This window comes from Grus americana, chromosome 3 (assembly GCF_028858705.1).
Source record: "Grus americana isolate bGruAme1 chromosome 3, bGruAme1.mat, whole genome shotgun sequence".
Taxonomy (NCBI): domain Eukaryota; kingdom Metazoa; phylum Chordata; class Aves; order Gruiformes; family Gruidae; genus Grus; species Grus americana.
In genome coordinates, this window is record NC_072854.1 from 97,488,924 (window position 1) to 97,513,402 (window position 24,479).

Genomic DNA, 24,479 nt, shown 5'->3' on the forward strand with positions numbered 1-24,479 from the left:
TTCTGTAAAAAAACAGAACAAGCCTCACATTAAAAAAAAGATACCAGGTCACTGGCACTTTTAGTTAGGAGCTTATGGACTCCTCCAAATGCAACTAGGTTTTTGTTGTTTGACAGATACTTCTTGAAGTCTTTCTAGATCAATTCACATCAGCTATTAAATTAAAATTGTTCCCTCAATGAAGGAGTAAAAGCTCTTGTTTCTGCTCTGTTTGTAGTTTTACTGGACATGAAGGCTAAGAAAAGATTTCTTTTATTTGGGATATAGGGAAAGATCTCAGAACTGTATGGCAAAATTTTTTAGTAGAAGACCAATTTGCTACCACAAGAGGAACCTCCATTGAGAATGGAAATGCATAGTGTATGGCTTCAGAATCCCTTTAACCAGATCTTAATGAAGTGTGATTCTTTCCTAATCTTCTGCCCTTGTACTAAATACATCATTTATATTTAATAGTTAAATATATCATACCATATCTCACATATCTCAAAACATTTGTGTGAAGAATTGAGGGACAAACAGTTGTGGAATGCTTTAATGAAATGTGTTCCAATGTGAATAAATGCAAGAAAAGGCATTTGCTGCTGAAATTTAAGACCTGACAAAAGAACTGTTTTGGGTGAGTTTAGTGTGCGGGGATATATCTATCAACAGATGTCAAGTTAATTCAGGAGGTAAATAGATTTAAGCAAAGAATTGTGACATCCACTGTCAGCAGACCTCAAGATACCAGTTGCCATTGGATTTAATCTACCATAAAAACAATGAGAATATTTCTACTTGATATTGAGAGATTACAACCTCCTTTCGTCCAGATTGCTTTTTTAAGAGTCTACATCATGAAATTGAGTCTTGCTGATTTTATGCTGGAGATAAACTATTGGGAGAAGATACTTTCTTGATTTGTGACAGCAGGATTTAGGGTTTTTTTTAATGTGTAATTTAATGGTGGTTATATCTAGTGTCTGAATTTACCTATAAAGACTCAGTTTTGGTCCTGTTAAGAGTGGAGTTTATTAGAACAAAATTTCTATGTTTGTGAATGTTGAATGCAAATTGTATTAGAATAACGGTGGTCTGAGATTGAGTAGTTTGTAGGGGGTGTAGTGGCTTTTATTAGAGTAACTGTATACAACTGAGAGGGAGGGGAAAGGATGAAGAGCTTTTAGGCATGCAAGCCCTATAATTACAACAAAAGATTTTTTTTCTTACTATTAAGTCCTATTAGTCTAATAAAAGCATTACTTTATGAAACTGGACTCTGATACAGCTATTATTGAAGTTGGATTTTGTGTCCACGCATATGTGCATGTATGTATGTGGGTTAAGAAAAAAATGGGTGCTTACTAGTTTGGTGCACATTATTTAGAAGTTCTAAATACTGCTTTCTTAAAATGAAGACAATGAATATGTTTCAAATAAGTAAATTTGGTACAGGACATGACTACTGAACAAATTCCTTCCAGAAAGGGAGAGGGTAATGTGTTTGGAATGTGAGATTGTGGTAAGACCTGTGCATCCTTTCTTAGCTCCAGGGACTTTGTGTTAGAGGGAAGATACTACTGAGTTTTATAATGCTTTTTTCATTCATCATACGACATAAAACCACATTCCAATGCAAAGAGCAAATTTTTGTTCTGAGTCTAGAACATCCTTGAGGATTTTCTATTGAGCAGAGTTCTTGCATATTTTTGATGTCACCTTTTCTTCCAACATGGTTGTTGTGAAGTTCCCTTATTGTCTAATGATTTCTTTATAATAATACTTCACTGCATAATTTCTCTTGGAAATCTTGCTGGTAAATGTGGGATATTCCAAAAGTACTTAAGCATACATCAGTCGCAGTTGGCATGAGTAATGCTAAAATTGCAGAGCTCTTTCCTGTTTTTATTTTGATATTTTTGGGAAATAATGAAGTTTCATTACATTTTTCTCAATGTCTGCCTAACGTAAAGCAGCATGTATTCCTGCTTGAAATGAAATAAATAAAATCATGAGTATTTACTCAACAGATACTAATTGTGTTGGTAAAGTCAGTGAACTACATAACTGACAGAAGCCTTGAGGCAAATACATACTTCATGGAAAAAAACCCACCTCAACAGTAAAAACTTTCTCAGTGGAGACTATAAGCTTTGCATTTGCTTACTATGAACTACTGCTGCTTTTTATGTGAAAATTAACCTAGTAGAAGTAGGCTAGTTGCTACCATGAGTAATTGTAGGATAGGCAGAAAGGAGAGCATAAGCTTGAATTGTAATCACTTCCAACAAGAGAGTTAGGATAAATATGTAGACGTGTGTCCTTTTATGTCTTTCACTAAATATCAGATAGTGCAAATAAAATATCAAATGCACTATAATTGAGTAGGTTTTGAAGGCATAACTTGCAGTGGAACAACTCATAATTTTCAAAACTCTGATGCTGTATTATTGTACTTGCCCTCATTATCAAACATGAAAAGTAGTCATGTTGAAGGTCCAGATTTAATTGTATTCAAGCTTTCATAGTTATCCCTTGCCCCAAAAAGTCAAGCAACTGTCCAGCTGTTTCAGATGACCCTCTCATTAAAGAAATCAGTATTATGGGGGTTGGGTTGCGTTTAGTCATATTTATTTCTGGCAAAAAATTGCTTACAAAGAACAAAAGCAATTACTTTTTTTTTTTTAAGAGAAATCCCATCTTAGATCTGAGCAGTTTGCAAGGTTTTCTTTTGTTTAGAAAGAATAAATTGAATGAGGATATCTTTCTGTGCAATCACCAAATAAACCATTTTTGCATGAGACCCCCAAGACCTAAACTTCTTTCAAGGTGGAAAATGAACTTGTAGAGAAAGTATTCCTTCCAGTGTCTGCCATATACAGATGTAGCTCTAGTCTTATCCTGATAGTACAATGACTTAAAGAAAAGCTGAGCTAGAAGGAAGTAATGTGTTTTATTGAATAGCTGATATGATTGCAACAGGGAAGATGCTTTTTGATGCACAGATTATTTTTAGATCCCTCAGTCTTTACAGCTGCATCTTTTATAAACTCTTCGACTATTGCGTAAAAGTTGGTATGTTCAGAGCCAGTAATCCAAACAGTCTTCTGTGTTTTCTGTATATCCCGCTAGGGTACTTCACTTACATTGTGCTATAAAGATTATAATTAAGAACTACAGCAAAGTGGTATACTTGTTTCATACATATGAACACAGATTTAAGATTATTTTTTAAAAAAAATCTTAATGTAAATGTTTTAATCAGTATTTTTTTAAAACTAATGCATTGCTATTTGAAGGTGAGGGAGTATTTAATAAGAGGCAAAAATGTAACAGAAGTGGAAGATAATTTCAACCATCTCATTTATCAGCTACACTTAGATGGCTACGTAAGGTACAAAACCTGCGTATTCTTTTCATTTTCTGATTGAGCAGTACACCTACTGCTTAGTAAAAGTGAGGACTTCTGCCAAGAGTTTTAACACAGGGGAAGATTCAAGCATAGCTTACGGTGTTTATGTTGTAAAAAACTTTGTTCAAGTAAGCTGCCATGCAAAAATATCTCAGGCTTCATTGAAGCTGCATGGAATTTGTGAGATTTTCATAGACATTTTTGTGGAATCAGGGAAAAATCTGTCTTTAAATTAAGAACTTCCCATCAACTGTTCTGTTTCCACCGATGCTTATGTTAGAGAGCACTGTTAGAAATGACATACATCAGTTCTTATAGCTGTCTGTTCAAGGCTGTCTGTTTGGAGAAGTGACGCGTTTTCTTGCAAGACATTGCTTTGGCATCTAAATCTCAGTAACTGGTTCTGGTACTGGTAACATAAGTCTGTTATGGCTGTTGATGTAACTCATCATGAAACGTTCTTCTTCCTTTAGCAGCATTAGCTGTCTCTTACTATTACTGGCTTTTGCAGCTGCAAAGAGAGGAATGAATGGATCTACCTGTCCAAAAATACAATCAGAAAGTGCAGCATGGATGGTGTTTATAAAATTTGGCTGTTTCTTTCCAATATGTTTGGATTGGCAATTATAGTAGAACTGTTTCCCTAAGAAAAGATTGAACTTCGGGAAGAAAATGTAAGGATTTAGAAGAAAACATAAAACACTTAGAGCGCAGAATTAACTTGAATGGTTAGAATTGCTGTGTTATTCATGGTGAAGTTATACAGTGAAACGCTAGAAGTTGTTGTCGGGAATATGCAACAATTATTTTGCCAGCCAGTGCACAGTAGTAGTTTGTGGAAGTGCAGTGTTGGAAGGTTAAAAGAAAAGAGTAATCCATCTCGTGTCATGTATATGCCAAATGGAAAATACTTCTTCTGGCTTTTAAATAGCTATGCATTTTAGTCCAGCTATAGAAAAAGTGGTCCTGTTTTGGGACATTCTCAACTCTTTTCTGAAAGTCCTCTTTTTGAACAGTAGCACAAGGTTTCTGGTCTGTATGTTGGTTTTCGTGGGTTTTCTCTATAAGTTTTGTGTTTAAAGAGAAAAAGGTTGCTTTAGGCAAGTAGAGAGAAGTAAATAAATATTTTTCCATATGTCTTCTGTAAATTACTTTTTAAAGTTTTTTTTAAAGTAAAAGAATAGTATTGGTCTATGAGCTGTAACAGTTACAGAACACTAATGTAAACAAAACTTGAATATTTCCATCATTATCTAAAAATCTGGAAAAACATTGACTAGCTTGCTCTGACAGGTCAGTATTTTCCCAAGCAATCTTTTCTTTCAGCTGAAACAGGTAGAAATTAGCTCAAATAAAAATGTTAGTACAGAAAAGATTTTTTTTTGGTGATTGGACCCCTTCAATCACCTGTCTGAAGTGACTGGTTTTAGGAAGGAGGAGAACAAATCAAATGCTTTCAGTGTGTTAGGATTGTTGCAGTCACATGATTTTTGAGTACTGCATGGCAATAGTTCTTCTAAAAATACATATTTTTCCCCTTCTTGTTAGTTTTCCTTTCTGTGTGTGAAGGTATAGAATCAGTCAGTAAATTAGTGTAGGGTTGTATGTTGAACCTCAGAAAGATAGTAACAAATGTAATCAAAAGTATGGAACAATTTCTATAGGAGATATGACTAAGTAGGTGAGTTCTGCTTAGCCTGCAGAAGAAACAGTGAATTATTATATATACCACTCATGAAATTAATACGAAATGGAAAGGATAAAGAGAAATCAATTGTGTATTGTCTTCCAATACAGAATCTAGGGGCTTCAACTGAAGCTAGTAGAAGCTCGGCTGAAAACAAACAAAAAGTGGTAGTATTATGATGGTTTTCTGCAGGAGGTAGTTGAGGCAACCCTTTGCCAAAAGATCTTATGATAAATCTTACGGGATTCCAGAGGCAACCAGAAAAGCTCATGGAAGAGAAATCACTTACTGGAAACAGTGTGACCCACTCATCCTCAAGTAGCTGGAGATTGAAAGAGCGCTAAGGGGGGAAGTATTGCTGGGGCTTCTCTCATTTTATATTCTCCTATATGCACTGTTGGGGAGAGGATAAACTAGATGAACCTTTAGTTTGGTACAGTACAACTATTTTATATTCCAAGAGAATGTAAAAGCCAGAAAACGTCCACGTTTAGTTTATATGCTGTATTAATTGCTTGGGACTCTCAATAGTTGTTTCATTCTTGAAAGCAGTGAATGTCTTAAAAAAAATAAACCCACCAAACCACATAACAGTAAAACTCAGTAATAGATTATTTTTTTTTTTAGTCCATTGAAACAAGCAAGATCAAAATAGTAGATGGGAATTTGGAAGAATAATTAGAGTAACAGGTTTTTACTTATTTTTTTGTTTTATTTGTGCATTTTTTTATTCTGTATTTTAGTCTGCTGTATTGTAGAAAGTCTGTTTCCTGCTAAATGCAATGTTTAAAATTCCCTAAGATGGTAAAGGATAAGCTACAAATATGGACTATCAGGCAAGCCCTGGAGATTTAGTTAATCTGACCTAGATGTTCTTTTGATGATTGAGACCTGCAGTATGTGAAAACACTTCTCAATTTCAAAATGAAACACAAGGATATCTGTTGTATAACTCAGCTGTCCGTGTAGTGACAGACCCATCAATCATTTCTGAACAGGAAAGGATTTACTATAAAAAGTTTGTAGCTTTGAAGCTGTTGAGTTCATTGGCATTCGGATCAGCAATGATATTGGAAGTTGTAAGTGAATTCAGCATTTGAATTTTACCATGTCCTAAAGAGGATTAGCTGCAAATGCAGGCAACATACTTTTTTCTTTTTCATTTTCAAGAGCCTGTTGTGTAAGATGTTAATTCTTGACTTAGTTTTCAGTATATTTTATGTGCAACTGCTTGGTAGCTCTTAAAAAAAGCACTGAATGGGTACCTATAAACATAAATAACTGTAGGGGGAAAAAACTAATTGGAAAAAAAGCAAGTACCTGGAAAGCAAAACTGTGTTACATACACCACTTTCGAATACTTGGAAGCCAGTATTTTTACATCTTGGATTGAGACTTTTTTTATAGTGCAGTTTAGATACACAGAGATGATGTTCCATGTTGAAGAACTGTGGGGTTACTGTCCTTTTTTTTTTTTTTTTTTTTTTTTAAAACCTTACAATGATTGCATAAAATGGTTTGGATGATTGGTGGAATTAAATGGCCTAACATTTACTCTGCAGAACACTGCTTCCTATATGTTTAGCAAATGTTAATGGTTTTGACTGCAGTTTTGCATGCTAGTTTTCTGGTGTATGCTGATTTCAGAAAGATGTAATAGTAATAATTCTGCACTTGGAGAAATCGGGGAAAGGAAATTATCTGTGTTAAAAAGACAGAAGGTGAATTGACTTTTTCAGTGGTAATTGTTTCCACTGTTGTGGAATTGAGACTTAGTATTTCTCACAGCTTTTTGTTCAAACCGCCTCTTCTATGTGAAGTGGTATTTAAATTTTGGAAGTTGCATGTCAAGTTTAAACAGTAGAAACTTCTTATAATATTAACAGCTAATAGCCTTCAAGAGTCAAAACACATGTTTCTCTGTAGGGATGAGCAGGCATTTTCTCACAATCACTTTAAGCTATGTTAATGTGAAGCTGGACACCTGAAATGAAAGCAGAGTCCTCTCTGTAAATGACCCTTGTGCTAAAACAAGAGACTATAAGGAAAGTAAATTCGAGTACTCTGTGGGAGGGAAGGGTAAGAGGTGAAAATGATGGATGCTTTGCACACAGGGGGTTTTTATAAATTTTTTTAGATATGTCAGACATAAGTACTAGCATGCCTGTAACATGTTTCTTTAACAAATTTCAATTTTCTTATGCTTATTTAAGAATTTATTTAAGTGGAGGAACCAATATTTTGATTATGGTCTGTGGTGCTGAGAAGGCACAATGTGGCAGTCTATACCAGATGGAGTTTCCAAGGATTGAAACGTTTTTGAGAATGTATATTCTAGAGCTGTAGTCCACTCGAAACAACAAAGGAATGAATAGGCAAAGGCTCATCAAACCTGGGAAAATTAATAACAGAAAGAACTATGGCATATTGACTATTATACATCAGTTCCTCTGTGTACACACACATAAGAGTAAGCCTTTGCTCTGTTCTGGGATAGGAATTGCCTCACAGTCGGTATACTTGGCATCTGCATTGGCTGCGCATTACAGTTGTTACAGTTACTGCTCTGTAAATTCCTGGTTTTCTTACTGAGCAGTAGCAAGAGAAGTCAATATCTAAAATCACTGCTGTTTTTAGACATTAATAGTTGTAAGAAAATGGCTAATGTTAGCAGAGAAGGGCTACCAAATGGTGATGTTGCAGTTGGGAAGCATGTTTTTCTAGTTGCTAAGACATCGCAGTGGTGTTGAATATGAACATTTCATTGTGAAGACAGTTTGGAAACATTTGGTGTAATTCTTTACCATGAGTAATACAAATTATTACCATGGGTAATAGCAATAATACTCTATTACAGTGGTGATAGAAATTATTTAACATTTCAGTTCATCTGAAGCGTATTTTAAATCAACTCTCTTGGCAGTGTTCAGCCAAAAAGGAAAATGTCTTGAATAAAATGACTGCAATTTTTAAGTCTCTCATAAATGCAACCTAGCTCAATTATTTGTGAGCTTATTGTCTCATTCAGATTTCAAAAAACAAACAAAAACGATGAGGTTTTATTATGAATGCATGCATTATGTTTACTTTTCCTTAGAATGTCCTGTGTGAAGTAATGCACTGCTTCTTGTGGAAATATTTTACAGACTCCTGGCTTGAGAGCACACTCTGGAAGGTTGCAGTGGTTTGCAAGAAAGTGTATATCGAGTAATCAGGTACGTGGCTTGTGTGATGTCTTCTATGTAACTGTCATTACATTCCAAGAAAAATTGTTTTGAAATATTTCATTGCTTGATTTTTATGTTTGTGAAAGGATGTTTGACAGGCTGATGAGGTGAACTTAATGCTCTGTGTAAATGCTGGTGTATACTTAAACAGAAATATTATTTTAGCTGAATGCACACAGCATGTAAGTGCACGTATATAGAAAAATAATTGTTTGGCTGAGGTATAACGATGATGTTCTTTCTTTTTAAAGATGGAGACTTTGGAACATTTGGTAGAATTAACTCAGGTTCTATTTGAATGTGACAGAGATGAGATGTACTACCACCTGCTTCAACTGTGTAGTAAGTGAGCTTGTAATCTTTTTCATTTTGTAATCTGGTTTCTTTTGTGGTTGGAGATAGAAAATAACCCTGAATTGGAGAGGAGTTTTATCCTAATATGCAATTAGTCTGCACACCATTTCGGAGGCATCTTGCAGGGGAGAAAGTACAGGTTGTTTTTTTTTTTTTTTACCTGCAGACCTCAACGCTTATGTAGAACTTATGTAGCATGAGTCTTTCAATCCATGCTATGGTCTTGTGTCCTAATTTGAAAATTTACTGTGTTTTGGTTTTTAATATGCTTAAAGAAGAAAAATTGCTCATTTGCTATATCTTCGTAACTGATAAAAATCTGGAGTCTCCTGTAATTGGATCTGGTTCTGAAAGGTGATTTTTTTTTTTTTTAAATCTACCACTTCTTCACCAAACACAACCTAACTTTTGCATCTTTTATAGGAATGGAACAGTTTTTAAAATTGAAAGTTCATTTCAATGCTACAGACTTGGTGTAGGATATATGTATAGTGTTTTTGATTTCCTCTTTTCTGTATTTTTCAGTCTCTGCTGGGTTTGTTATTCAATGTATCGTACTGTATTATACATAACAAAAATTTTCGAAACTTTAGTTCTAGTTATTTTGAAGTCTTGAAAAAACATTTTGTATTACAATTGGATATGGAGCACTAAATAGTAAATTGGGACATTAAAAAAAAAGCATTACAGGGATTGCTATGTATTTCGGTAATGTATATATACATTAATGAGCCATTACAACAACTCGATCTATTGGTCATGGAAAAACTTGCATTTGAGCTTGAAGTGATTTTACGCTGTTCCCCATGTATATTTTTGGTTAACTAGAACTAGTGATGTTTTAATGCTAAATAAAATACTATTCGAACCCTCTTTTTCTTTTCATATGGTAATGAAAGAGACTTCTTTCCCGCTGCACTTGCCACAAGCAGAAGAGATGATTATTTCCACACAAAAAATGAGCAGAGACCCCTTGAGAACTTCGTTGCTTTTCATTTCCTGAACAGCCTCAGAAAGTTTCAAAACCAAACTGTAGCGTTACCCAATTCTGGCTTTGCACATACTGGTTCACCATCAAAAATCAAGCAGGCCTGAAAAGCAATCTTGTCTCAACAGGGAGGGAGCCTTCCCATTTCTCCACTCATCCTGTTCACCTCTGGCTGAGTGAGGTGACTGAGTCTGACAGTGTGCCTGCTGGGAAGAGAATCTACAAAGATACAATTTATCAAATTCTGTCATACAAAATCTTCAGTCTTCTTTCAAAAGACAAACCTGATTCCATCTATTCAAAGAAGTGGAAAACATTTGTGGGTTTCTGTCACCATAAAAGACAAAAACCATGCACATTCCTGTTTTCAACCATTTTAGATTATCATCTGTCAAAGCTGCCCCATGCACAAATACAGTCAAGAGTTGTCACTGTGCACCTAAGCCGTAACTTCAGATTTATTTTAAGCATATAAAAAAAGATTATACCATCTAGTCTGAGCTGTGATCAAAAATGTTGAAAACAATGCGTTTGGTTTTGTAGAATCCCAGAATAGTTTGTGCTGGAGGGAGCCTCAGGAGTTTTAGATCTAGCCCTTTCCCAGAGCTAGGACAGCTTCAAAGTTAGATCAGATCATGGCCTTGTCTAGTAAAGTTTTGAGTGCTTCCAAGGGTGGAAGTCAAACAGCCTCCCTGAGCAACCTGTTCCAAGGTTTGATCATCCTCAGATACTCCATTGCTGCAAATTTTAACCATCATCTTTCATCCTTTGCTGTATACTTCCAAGGAGAGACTAACTCACTCTCCTCTGTAAGTGTCAGGTAGTCGAAGACAGCAATTTGATCCCCTGTTAGCCTGCTTTTCTCTAGGCTGCTCAAAACTCATCTTCTTCGACTTCCTCTTTTATTCCATCTGCTCCGGACCCATATCTGTCTTGATGGCTGAATTTGCTCCAGTTGCCAGCATCTCTTTTATAGTTGCGGAGCCCAAAACTGGACACAGTCCTCTAGATGTGACCACATGAGCGTCAAACACAGGGACAAGCACATGAAAAAGTGTTCAGACGTTCTCTGTCCTACTCTTAACTGCCATAATAATCTGCTTTAAAATGTCACCTGCAGTATTTAGTCCTTAAACCCAATCAATTTATTTGGTTAGTCACCGACTTTACTGCCTCTTCTAAAAAGCTGAAGTGATGCCAGAACCTTGTTGAAAGTAGGCTTGGATCTTGAACCAGCCCAGTTACATATCCATGTGTTTTCCTAAACACATGCTGCTCCTGTAAAGAAGAGAGCATTGCACTGTAACATTTCAGTATTGCATTGCAGTATTGTTTGCAAAGCAGTCTATACTGCTTCAAAACACCAACTTCATAACAATTCTAGAGAATATCCAAGTGTGTCATGCTGTTTCCAGGTGGCTACTCCAGCTTTTCCTTGTATTATGACTTAGTCCACTGGAGCCTGAGCTACAGAAGAGCTGAAATTCCTTAACTTAAAGTGGAAGAAGAGGTGCTGACACGTGAACAATTCATTCCATCATCCACCTTCTGACTCTGCCTTCTTGCCTTGCATCTCATTATTTCTGGGATTCTGAATTAAACCATGGAATGAACAGATTACAGCTAGCAGATGTTGGGCTCAGGTAGCTGTGAATAGGACCTACAACCAGAAGCTACTGCTGTTCTGGTGACTTAGGATAGGAGACACAAGAAACCTCTTGCTGTATGTACTTAAATAGTAATTAACTGTTGTCTTTCACAAAGTCCAGCTTTCTATTTGTTTGCATGTTTGTACAGTGGTACAAACGTAAATTGCTGTTCTTGTTGAAAGCAATTGAATTATTCTGTGAATTTGGTAGCAATTTATTAAGTCTTGCTCTTTCAGAAAACTTAACTTTTACAGTATTCATATACACTTCCCGCCCCCCCCCCCCTTAGCAAAATGATAGCCTAAAGGCCTAGAGCACTTCTTTGATTTGAAAGTTGTAAACTTCTGGGATGTAGATGCTCTAACTCAGTAGCAACATAACCAAAGGATTTCATTTCAAGAATTTCAGAACAGAATCTAGAAGTGGTACATTAGAGTGTTAATGTTTTGTAGTAATTTAGAGATTTTCATAATTGTTTTTACAATGAACAATCAAGGATATTAGAACTGATGAGCTAGGAGGAACACTTCTGCAATATTTTTGAGTTGATTTCTCATTCATTTTAAAATTCATACTATCCGTTTGGGTGTTTTTCTGTTTGCATCTTTTGATGTCCTCTGTATTAACAGTAGTTTAGAACTTTTCAAGTTGATGATCATATGAAGCAGAAGTACATGATTGATTGATTAATTATTTTCCAAAGATACCTTTTTTGAATCACTTTAGATACTCTACATGTTCTTTTATATGAAGATTTGAATCTTGTTTCAGAGAACAACGGTGACTGGGAAAAGGCTGAAGCTATTTGGACTAAAATTCAAGAAGAAAATGTCGTTCCTCGTGAGAAAACACTAACCTTACTGGCTGATATACTTGAGAAAAATGGTCAGGTGGTTCCGTTTGAGGTACCTAAGGTAACTGGAGTTTAACTTGCCTAGCTAACAATACTTTTAAATATATTTCTTTCTGTTGAAAAGTGTTAACTGATAGCATTATAGTAACTTAAATAAGTTTGTTTTAAAGGTTAGACATGAAGATACCAGAAGTTTAAGTGCTTCTAGTGGGGAAGAAAGAAAAATAAGGATGCTCTGCAAGAAAAACAATGCAAAAGGTAAACTGAAAACCACTGGGGTTTTTTCCCCCTTCAGAATTAATTTTAAGATTTTGATTAACTACAGAGCAACAGATGCTTGCTGCTGCTTTTTGTTGATCTGCTAGTATGTTAGGAAAGGTACATGATGTTACCTGCTGATACTCTGCTTCAGAAGCTGATATGGGAAGGATATGCTAAAATACTTAAAATGTCATTGGAAATGCTGACTCCTAAATGCATGTTTGAAAGCCAGTCTACAGTGAAGTTGCCAGTTTTAAAATGACTGAAGTATTGCTGGTCTGTAGTTCACTTTATACTGTTGGGTTAACATCATGTTCTAGACTTTCAAATGTATCCATTAAACACCAGAAACTTAATTTATGTACAGGATTGATGCTAAAAATACTGGGTTTACGTGTCCCAGAAAATCTAGCTGTTTGGTCACAAGTTTTATTTTGTGAGACATGAGAAGTGTAGTGAGAAGATTAACATCAATTGATATAGCTGGGACATATTTATGGGAAGGCAATTACCTGTTAAAAGAAGTTGTACAGAGATTTTTGTATTTGCCCCTGCTGTTGAAGTCTTAATAAGATCAGATATGGTTCCAAAGTATGCTTTAGGTACCTTACTATGGATTTGGCGAAGAAATTAGATGAGATTAAATGAGATGGGACTATGCTATGGAGACAATCATTGCTCTCTTCCTATCTGGCTTTTATCTGTTAGTCTGTTTTCTATTTGTTGATGTTGTGAGGCTATTTGAATCCTCCCTTCAAATAGAAACAATATATTGTGTTGTGTCTAGCTTCTTTACAGCTAAGATTAAAGTTGTCCATGTTTCTCTGTAGAATTTGCAAACTTTTCCTCCTGTTCTTCCTCCCCTAAGACAAACGTAGACTATAAAAAAAAGATCAAAATCTTAAGAAAATCTGAATAGGATAATCGTTCTGAGGTCAGAACTGACATACACAACAAAACATTCTAGAAAAGGAAAACAAAACTGACACAAAGATTTTTAGTTCTTCACTGAACTAATTGTTACAAAAAAAAAATTGTAGAAATAGATCTTGTATTTTTCCTTGTAGAAATAGATCGTCTGTTTTGTGTACTGTGATAATTGATGGTAACATATGCTTGACATCATATCCAATGATGGCAAGGTCCATTTCTGTACCCAACCAATGGAAAGCAATATTCATACACCAAGTGAAATCCTAGTTCAGTCTGAAGACAACAGAGCTTTTGTAGGAGTCTCCTAACATAAGTTTTTTGGCTTTAAAAAATAGAATTGAAACAGGCTTTCACAAGCAGAAAGGACAAACCTATCGGTAACCAGTCAGCTACGTTTTTGTTAATGAAATAATCACATTTGTAATAGATTATGCCAGTGAAAGGATTTTTGCTATTCTTGACTGCGATTGCTTGTCTACTGGTAGCTCAGACTTCAGAAAAGTGGAAGAAAAAATGTCTTTCCCACTCAACTGCAGTGTGAACACGCTATGGATGCTGGTGTTCAACATCTGAGCAGGCAAGAACGTTCAGCACATCGCAACAGACCAAGCTTTAGCCTCAGACCTATAAGTAAATGTGGTGGAGGATTTCAAGACCTTTCCTGTGTTGTCCTGTTGTTTCATTTGTCTTTTTGTTGGCTGTGCAGTCGCTATTGTAATGTCAGACATAGGTCATATTCTCTCTCTGGCTCTCTTACGTGTGTGTGTCTCTTGTTTGGATGAAACTCGCATACACAGAAGTGGATTTAGTTTCTACTGTGATATTTTTATCCTTTATCTTTGTTTAAATATATATATATAATGTAGCTCTAAGCATCCAAAGGAGATTATGGATGACAACTTTAATTCTAATTATTAACTCAGTGTAAGAGTTTGTGTGTTGTAAATAATAAATTTTATGCATAGTAATTTTTGTGCCTACATTTTGGGAAGTTTTTATGTATACTCTTTGGTTGAAGAAGTTTAAGATTCAAACCAAAAAGTACATCAGCGTTTTTGGTTTGGGTAATGCCAGCTTAAAATTCTGCAGCAGACCATAGTAAGTGCTGTTAGTGTGACACTTCTTGTTGACAGCAAGATTCAAATGAGTTGTCTTCATCTTTACTTTCAAAGTATAAGAAAAAATCTTAACGTTTAGCTGGGAAATTTGTAGTCATAGTCCATGTATTTCTGAAAAGTTTTAAAGGTTATTGTGGCTATTATTTGAAATGGCAAAGGGATTATTTTTTGAGTTTCATTAAATGAAACATGCAATCACAGTTTAGATATAAAGGATCATTTGTGGTTCTTAACACAGCTTTCTAGCATATGTTACAGCCTGGATAGCAGTTTTAGCTGCATGTTTATAGCTGCATAATCTCGTTTCAGAAAAATAAATGACTGAAAAGTGTGCTTATCATTTTTTCCCCCTTTTTGGTAACATCTTTTCATACACTGACAGTTATTGTGAATGCATGAAATAAAACTGTTAATCAGTCAAACAAATGCAGCGTAGTTTACTTGTTAAATATCTGTATATTTGTAAATTGTATGTTTTGTATAAATCTTGTCGTAGCCAAATAATTTGATCTCCCCATATTGGAATCACCTCCTATATTATTTGTTAAATGCTGTTGTGATCATGCACCAGACACTGTAACTATATACCCCAGAATTAGGTGTTGCTTTAAAAATCCTGAGTCTTCCCCTTCTAACCGGCTGTGTTGGTATTTAGGCAACAGCCACATATAGGAAAACCAGCAGTAGCAAACTTTTTGTCCTGTGGAGGTATGTGTCAGTTGATTGTTGTGTACCAGCAGTTTTGAACAAGCTGTGACCAACAGCTTTGGGCTCAAAGGTGTAAGCAGAGGATAAATAGATTTAAGACGGACCTTTCCAGTGAATAGGTGACTTCTTTCTGTGATCAACATCATCGCAACATGACATTTAATTTTGGCTTTTTTCTTTTTTAGAGGCCTACAATATTTTCCTGAAAATGCAAGAGAAGAGCGAGTTTCAGTATAATTCCTACAGCACCCTTATAAAAGCATTGTTAACACAGAATTGTCTTGAAGAAGCCATCCAAGTGAAACGCATGTAAGGCTTTTCTGTGTTTGGGGGATTTTAATTGTTTAGCGGGGGCTGTTTTTAAATAATTTGTGGATCATTTTCAGGTAAGCCCTTATGGGGAAAACAGGTCATGACTGGTAATTAGGGTTTATGGTAAGAAATACACCAGTGTTTCACAGAGCGGTTTGCTGTATATTAAAAAGGTACTAGAGTAATGGTATGTGTTGCTAATAAGTCATTTCAACTAACAGTATCAACAAATGTACTTGGCATCAGAACTGAAAGTGTACCCTTCTGGCAGTCTGCCTTGTCCTCTTTAGAGCAATATCCAAACAGACAAGATTCCTTCCCTTAACTGCCCGTGAGCCTTCCCCTCGACGCCCATCCCTGCTGCTGTCCTACCCTGCCCACGCTCGCTGGCAGCTGGCTGCCTGCCACATGCAAAATGGTACATTTGACTGTGATGCCAATGGCTAGGAGATGACCATAAACCTTAGATCCAACTCTTACACTTCTGAAATAAATCCAACCTGCTGTCATGTGTTATTAGAATCACCACAATCGAAATAACCTTTAGTGAGTTGTATGGTACACCACTTGCTTTAATTATTGCCTGTAACGTGTGTTCTGGTCAGATTATAGGCTTCAAAGTAAAAGTGTTACTATTCATCAATGTAGAGGTAAGAAGAACAAAAATTTAAGCTCAAGTAATTTAACTCTTTTGGTTCCTTCAGCTAGAACAGGAACAGTGGTTGTCATCAAGTGTGTTCTCTGACTGAATATAGTGGGTTTCAAAGTGCCTGTAGGTAACTTGCATGATGTATAGGGCACTATAAAAATTGAATAATTTTTAGAATCAACTTATTTTTTGATGTCTTGGAACAGTATAGTGTAAGATGATGTTTATTATTTTCATGTTTTCTTTAAAAGTGTTTAGATGGAAGAAATCTCTTTCATTGAAAAATTGAGTTCTGCTTTCAGAAGAACAAATAATGTTTTTTCAACTAGGTCTCAGTATGTGGGCTTTATGGTAAGAAATGTTTGTGCTTGATGGATATATGGCTTATATCAAGGAAAAACTAAAACAGTTTATCAAATTAAGCTCCCTGAAATGGAAGTAATTGACAAATTTTGTAAAAAGAAGATGGAAAGGACGTGGTTTAGAAGTACAAAGAATGTCGATACAATTTAGGTAGCTTGTTAAGCATTCACAGAAAATTTTAACGTATTGAAAGATTATTGAGGGAAGAAGCTTGAAGCTTTCTACTTAAGATTTGTACATGCATTGACTGCTTCCCTGCTCAGCAGCTCAAACACCCTTGTAAGGAAGATGCACAAAGGATTGCATGTTACCAGCAGTAATTTGCAGATTGGAAGAGCAGAAAGAAGGTGATGGCTTGTTCCTAGTATTTAGATGATTTGGAATTCCAACTTTATATAAGCGTTTTAGTATGTAAATCCAAAATGCAGGGAAAAAATGAACAAAAAAATATAAAGATTAAAAGAGTTGGAGAAGTGTTTTAAAGGACTAAGCCTCTGAACCTTGAAGTATTTAGGAAAAAAGAAAATAGAGTTTAATAAGAGGTTCTATTCTTGGTTGCTGGTCAAAGCCAGCCATCGTAATATCCCCTGTGCTTTTCAGAACTCTCATACCCATCTCATAGCATAGAAATGCCAAATAATTACATTCTAAGAAGCCTGTAACAGCTCACTGTTTCATCAAGACAGAAAACGCTTCACATTGGCAGTGTTCATGGTGTTTATCTGTGTATCTTTTTTCTAGTAACAAAATCGTGCTTACATTACACATTTTCAAAAGTCTGTAAGTTTTAAATTATTCACTGAAATAGAGGAAGTGATTGTGTGCGTACACATGGTTGAAGAATAGCAACTCTGTGTTTCGCACACATTTCTGCATGCTTGACAATTTTTCCAACCTTGTATTAGAAAGAGATTACTCCTACAAAGCCTAAATGTGTGCAGTGGCCTGAAACTTGTGCAACTCCTAATATTTTCATAAAATACAGGAAAGCTACCTTCATTTCTATAAGCTAACATCTTTTTTTACTCTGCTTGAAGGCAAATTTGAAATTTAAATAATATTTAGAGAGTCTCAGTATGAGTATTAGCATAGGCAACAAAATAAGTAATTTTTTTATTTAAAAAGGTCAGATAATTTTAAAACTTCCCTCCTGCTATCAGAACTGAGAAACTTCCATGAGAAAGTGATGTGTTAGAAGGAAATTGCACTCCTACTCTGCATTTGGAGAAAAAAAAAAAACAACCCAAACAGAAGGTTACTGATCTGCTGGTCAGCCCAAGTCTAGTTGCTCTGGCATTCTAGCACCGTTTTGAGGAATATTTACTGCATTTAGTCCCAGAAGTTTTAAAGAGAAATTTAGGAGTATTGGAATGATGGATTAGTTCTGTAATAGTAGCTAACATCTATTTAATCACACTAAAGATTGGAAGATTGGAGAAAGTAAATCCTTTGTTATATGTAATTTACAGTCTCATGCATGAATTGTTGACTTAAGGGCTTTGACAGATGGGACAAAGGGGGAAAAAAAAAAAGGCGGAACTGAGCAGTGGGTGCTTAGGCAGGGATTAAGAGGATTGGTTGGGAAAGTAAGAAAATCCCGAGTCCAGTGACTGCATTTGTGAGCCTGGGAGGCTGAAAGTGACTGAGAGGATAGTCATAGTGTGTGCGATGTGAAGGATTTTCTTGGGATTGAGGAGAATAATTTAGCAATGACCCTGCTTACCTCCCAATCCGCTCAGCCTCTAAGTTCAAGTAGGTAGGCTGCTCAGTTGTTTGCCACAAGATGATCAGCGAGGTTTATCTTGATTGCTGATATGGTAAATGGCAATGCCCCCCTTTTCCGTGTAGAGATTTTGTAATCTAGAAATGAACATTTGTAAAGTTATCCTTCTATATTAAAAATGTGGCTATATGTCATTTAGGAACAGGAACATGTTGTCGTAGAAGATCAATGCGATTGCTGGTTAGTCTCTCTTGACTAATTTCCAGAGTGTTAGAAAAGCTTTAACAGTGTTATTAAAGATTCTCTTTGCTATAGATACGTGAAGTTTTGTATTACAGGAGATAAAGAATTGATAAGCGAAATAGAATTTTAACGTGGCTAAGGCAGCAAATGTAGTATGTTCACTTTAAAACCTGTATACATCTAGATGACAGAAATTTGAAAATTAATCAACCAAATGATATGGTGTTAGTTCATAATATGCTTTAGTTTATGTTTAAAATATACAGTGCTGAAAATAAATGTTTCATTTTTATTGCTGAAAGAATAGTTTTACATTTTATAATTATGGTGACTATTGAAAAAAGAAGAAAAAGTATCCAGCTTAGGATACAACAGAACAATGCAGGGCATGCAGTTATTTTAGTCATCTAATATGTCAGCATTCAAGAATCTGAACCGATTGTTTAAAAAAAATCTTGTACTTTGTTTCTTTTGTTGCTCACTTCCAACTTTGTCATCTGTCAGAATGCAAAAAAAAATTATCCTTCTATAACCATTGACAGGATAACACAAAAGCTGTCTCCAGGTCGATATTTTGCAGCAATATTTTTAACATACGAACAGTAGTTTTTATAATTTCACCTTGGTGCTCAACCATTTATTATCGTATCAGAAGCATGTCAGTAATTCCTTTCTAAATGTCTGCTTCTTTTAGTGCTGAGACCCACATCAAGGGCTTCACACTGAACAGTGCTGCCAGCAGCCTCCTCATCATATCGCAAGTTAGGCGGGATTATTTGAAAGGTATGTCACAATGCTTGACCTTTACGTCACATTAATGCCTCTGCAGATTTTTCTTGTAACGCCCTTCGAATACTTGGATAAAGGAGTCCATTTAGCAAATTACCTGCTTATCAAGAGCCTTTTGTGGTAGCTGAGAGACGTAAATTACTGTACATGCATTTATAATACAGCTTGAATATGAATGTACTTGTCATTTGACCACTTAGTCCAGTTTCCATTCCATTTAACACAAGATGGGTTTTCTTAAGATGAATCACAGCTCTTCAGACATGCAAAATTTGTGCTCCAGAACGAGAGAAAGTACAGGCTTTCAAGTGCGTTAAAATTCACAGCACAAGTCATTTTGCTTTGGAAATTAACATACTTTAGAGCATCTGAAACAATTCCCAGCAGTTGTTTCTTGCATATTGTGTTGGTTGTGTGAGATACCAGATGAGTTAAATTGACTGTTAAATGTGCGTGATTGTGCACTATATGATTATAATATTGATTTAAAAACTTAATCAAATACTTTTTAATAGTTCTCAATACCAACAGTAACAAAATATTCCATTTGGTTTTCTTTTTAATGTAACAATGATGATGATAGAAAAGAAAATGGTGGCTGAAGAGTATGTAAGTGTACGCAACAAGATGGTGGATAAAGTTTGTCATGTTATTTTAGTTCTCAGCACCGAGTGTTTTGCAGCCTAGAGTTCAGCTTCACAGCATTACATTTTACTTATTTAGTTGTTCTGTAGAACTCTGATGAGAGAGGAGAACTCTGCAAGCACATAGTTTCGCATGCAGTGCTGGGTCTTCTACCCTGCGCAAGCATAAGTACAGTGTTGATACGTATTTTTGCCAGTGCGTTTAAGCATTAAAGCAGCTATGTACAAAGAAAATGTATTGCACTGAATTGGGTTTTACTTTCATACCAGAAGGCGTACCAGAAAATCTATTTTTGATTCTGCCATTGGTTATTTTATTTTATTCCATTATGGGTAACTGTAGTAGCCCATACAGACATAACATAAGCTGCATTAGAATACTCTAAGATGAGCATTTAGATGCATCTTCTCACTTGCACTCTTTTCAGCAGCTGATAAATTTGTCTTCTTTCAAATTCCTTCCCCCTTCAGTCTCCAGTCTGATGTCATTGCCAGGTGTCATCGACTGAAGTATTTGTGGCAAATGCAGTTGCTTCTTTTGCTTGTGGCAAGTCTTAAGTTTTTGCAGCTTTCAAGTCCTTCACCTGACATTCCTGGCTGATTTCAGTCTAATAGCTTTTCTGCTTTTTCTTGTCCAGTGTGCCACAAAGTTTTGCTAGGTCTTCCTAAGCACTACACACCAAAAATCTTCCCTTCTTCAGAACATCACTGATGTTTCTATATACTGCCAATCCCTTGCGCTAACTACATGATTTCTTTTAAGCTAGCATACTAAGTTCTTTGCCACGCCAACACTCTGCCTTGCTGTACTCTAAAAATGTTTCTTTTTGCACAATACAGAGTTTCCCAAGAAGTCTGTGGAATTATGTTAGTGTGCAAAATTATATTTTCCTTTATCTTGTGCATTGAACAAGCTTTACTTTGGTAATTTAATTGAATAGTCAGACTTGATCTTTGTTTCTATTTTAATTTGCAAGATGCTGCTTCTTGTTTTGCAAGTGAAGCCTTGAAAATACAAGCTATTCAATAGTTCAACCATACTGGTCATTTTCTGAGGCTCACAGATTATGCAAAAAAATTGTGGGCACAGTCTTTTTGTAATCTTTTGGTGGTGAGGTCCATTTGACCTACATTCCATGATGGCTTTCACTTGTGTAAAACTTGCTTGTTTTATCACTTCCTCATATAGTTCACCATCATTTTTTGCTGTGTGATGTGGTGTAATTGAAAGTTTTTATGCAGGTCCCTAACTATACTCATAAGAGCTTTAGCATCTTCTAGCGAGAACTTGGTAAAACCCAGGTTACTTTAAGAGTAATTTGCAGAGTTTATAGGAAAGCCATTTAAAAGATAAAGTGGTCAGTTTTCACAGCACATAGTTACCTGCTTTTAAGTGCTGAAAAATCAATGATTAAATTATGAATTCAGATGAGTAGTAATAAGTGCTCTTGCATAAGGGGAAAAAAAAAAAAGAAAATACTAGCAGAATTATCTACTATGCTAGTAGTACATCATTTCTTGCAGTAACGCTGCACACATGCAACTTTCAAGTCTTTTTCTGTCCTTGTTCTTGAGAAGGCTGGTCATGCCCCATGCTCAAGGGAGGTCCACACTTAAAATCAGGAGAGAATTTGAACTTAGCATGTGTTTTAAGCTTGCTTTTTAAATGTTGGGAATCTTACCCCTGATGTATCGCTCTTTTCCTTCCCTAAAAAAGGAAGAGGGAGGGGGGTGCAGAAAGAAAATTGGCTGTGAAGGAAGGTTAGAAATACAGGATATTTTTTTCTTACTCCCCTTGTAAAAGGTAATATTTGGTTTCTGCAGTATCCGCATATTGAATTGGAATGTTAATGCTGTGGAGTTCAAGTGGGTGTGTATTATGTTAGAAGTGTTACCCCTTGGTATTATAATTATTGTCTGTGATTAATCTGCCTGTTCTGGTAAAGAGTAAGAAATTTTTACCAGGGGGACATATCTTCCTCTGTGTGTTTGCTCATGTATAATGTAAATTGACAAGAATTCTGGTTAGAGAAATGAGGGTGACTGCATCTTGAGTGGGTTTGGGGAATTTGTGACAGATGGACAGGAGATTGATTTTGTGTGTTTTTAACGTAGGTAATTGCTATAATTTTAGGAGTGCTTGAGATAACTGTCCAGTTTTGAGTTTATTTTTCTTCTCATGTGGAGACTTGTGTCCCATGCTTCTATTTAAAAATCAAATTTTGGTAAACAAAGTTTTGGTGCACACTTAAGACAAATCTGAATACCAGACTTTAACAGTTTCAATAATAAATTGCATTTTTAAACTATATTTATTCTCAAATATGCAACATTTTTGGGTTTTAGTAATGAAAATTGATTATAGTTTGGAGAAAAAACAAGCTGAAAAGGTCATGACTTTAAGGGCATAAGGGAGGACATTTATGGCACAGCTGCTTTCCATGAGCTGGGTACTAAAATAATTTAGTTAAATGTGTCTTAATACTTTTTATTGAGCAAATGTTAAAGCATTTTAACCTGAATTACTGTTGAAAGTTTTTTATTTGTATGTGTATATATTCAAGTTATAATTCACTATAGCGATTTTGGGGCTTAAGTTCAGCAAGAGAATTATTTTCTGCATGTCTTTTTAAAAGGGTAGGGTTAACGATACCAGCAACACGGTTGCCTTCTGAACTAAAATCTGACTTCTTTTCCCCTTATTTCTTTACCATCGTTAGATGCCATGGCTGTTTTAAAAGGAATGCTTGACAATGGCTTGTTGCCCGCTAGACCAGCAGTTATTGCGCTCACTCAGACTCTGGCAGAAAAAGGAGATGTAAAGAACCTGCAAGCACTTAAAAACATGCTGGAAGACGTCACAAAATCAATTGGTATATCTGCCTCACTAATTGCTAATGCTATTGCATTGGCTCATACTAAGAAGTAAGTATTTTTAGGACTGGTATGTGTAATTCTTTCATGCAGATTGGTGGGAAATCACTTGCATTATCCATTTCATTCTGTTTCCATTCTTACAGTGTCCTAGATGTTAAAATTCTGGTCAAGTTGAGCAGTGTGCTGTTCAGTTCTGTTCTGGTATCGTTTCCCAAACACATTTGGAGTTAAAAATCATTTAATGAAATATAGGGATAGCTATGAAGCGTTTGAGAGAGCATAAGGTCTTTTCTGGTGGTGTAATTTAGCTTTGATATCTTTGTTCTAATCTATTACACCTCATGTGAAGTGTTCTCCTTGGTGTTAGATCAAAAGCCCTGGGAAATCTGAATGTAAAATTTAATTCATCAATATAACTGTAAAAAAATCTTGCAGCTCAGCACCCACAGATTATGCATATAATAGTTGTTTAGAAACAAAAATCTACTACCTATTCCAGTAGTTGACATGACAAAATATTATTGTGTTTACTCTCAAAATGTGAAAGCCAGACACGTATCTGTGGAGTGGTTTTACTTTTTTTTAAAATCAGAATTATGAAGAATTAGCTGCTATGCTGTTTTAGGCCTCAGTTTCAATCATCATAATTATCCCCACACTTCGAGTATCCTTTGATTCAACTGTTTAATTCAGTATCATGTTCTGCCTAGCATTTTTGTTTTAGTTGATATGTTGGTACTGTGCTAGTTTATCCTTTGTATAAAACTGCATGGGGGAAGCACTTCTGGGAGAAGGAGCATGCTACGAACTTCTCAAATACGCTTTGCAGGAACCAGTCTTCAGGAATTCTACATATTCTCTTATTTCAAACCAGTTTCATCAGGTAGAGCTCCTGTGTCTAATTTGGCAGGAAAGCTGTAGAACTGTGTAGTACATAACAGATACTTGATTGCCTCAGACATGCCAGACGAGAGAGGATAGTCACTGAAGTGTCTGGAACAGCAAGAGGACTTGAAGGAGAACCACGCAGGCCAGTTCCAGTAGTGAGCTCACTATATTTTCAGCCACTGAAAAACAATATGTCTGTAAGGGACTGATCCTGTAAATACTTAGATCTGAGTGGTCCTTGGCGCATTGATTTTTGTGTAAATTAAACACTCCAAATAGGAGAGAGAGTTCAAGGTTCGTCTCATAAGCTGCGTATTTTCCTGTATTTCCATGTCATAAGTGTTGCAAAGTCATGCTGTGTTTTTAAGATACAGATTGGTGACAAGAATAAATTAATCAATAAATAAATTGCTGTATGCAGGCACAGGTTCTTTAAGCAGCATCAACTTTTCTTTTACCATAACAAAACTAGCTTGGATGTATGAAAAGACTTAGCAGCAGCATACATAATATGCACCTTATATATTCTTAAATGCCTTGCAAGCTGTACCTTGAGAACTATGAAGAACAGACTCTTACAGATATTTTTAATACCTATTCATTTATTGGTAGCTTCATGTTTCTGATAGAGTTTTCAAAGCATTTTTCGTAGCTTTCAAATGTACTGCGTTTCTGCTTCCCCTAAAAGCGTTCATTGTGCTCGGATTTCTTTTTCAATTACATTGGTTTTTAGAATGGACTGATAACAGATGCTGTCATTTGAACTTTTTAGAATGCTCAAAGCAGAGTTTACACTTTGGTGAATACTTCCTGCATCAT

General features: G+C 35.7%; 1 protein-coding gene across 1 annotated transcript in view; it reads left to right on the top strand.

Moving 5' to 3' along the window:
• Window positions 1–24,479, top strand: part of LRPPRC (leucine rich pentatricopeptide repeat containing) — a 90,922-nt gene that overhangs the window by 55,426 nt on the left and 11,017 nt on the right. Inside the window, exons 26-32 of the mRNA XM_054819245.1 lie at window positions 8,228–8,296; window positions 8,560–8,650; window positions 12,071–12,213; window positions 12,323–12,410; window positions 15,358–15,481; window positions 19,157–19,245; window positions 22,616–22,820. Coding sequence (XP_054675220.1) covers window positions 8,228–8,296; window positions 8,560–8,650; window positions 12,071–12,213; window positions 12,323–12,410; window positions 15,358–15,481; window positions 19,157–19,245; window positions 22,616–22,820 — 809 coding nt within the window. The remainder of the gene's footprint in view (window positions 1–8,227; window positions 8,297–8,559; window positions 8,651–12,070; window positions 12,214–12,322; window positions 12,411–15,357; window positions 15,482–19,156; window positions 19,246–22,615; window positions 22,821–24,479) is intronic.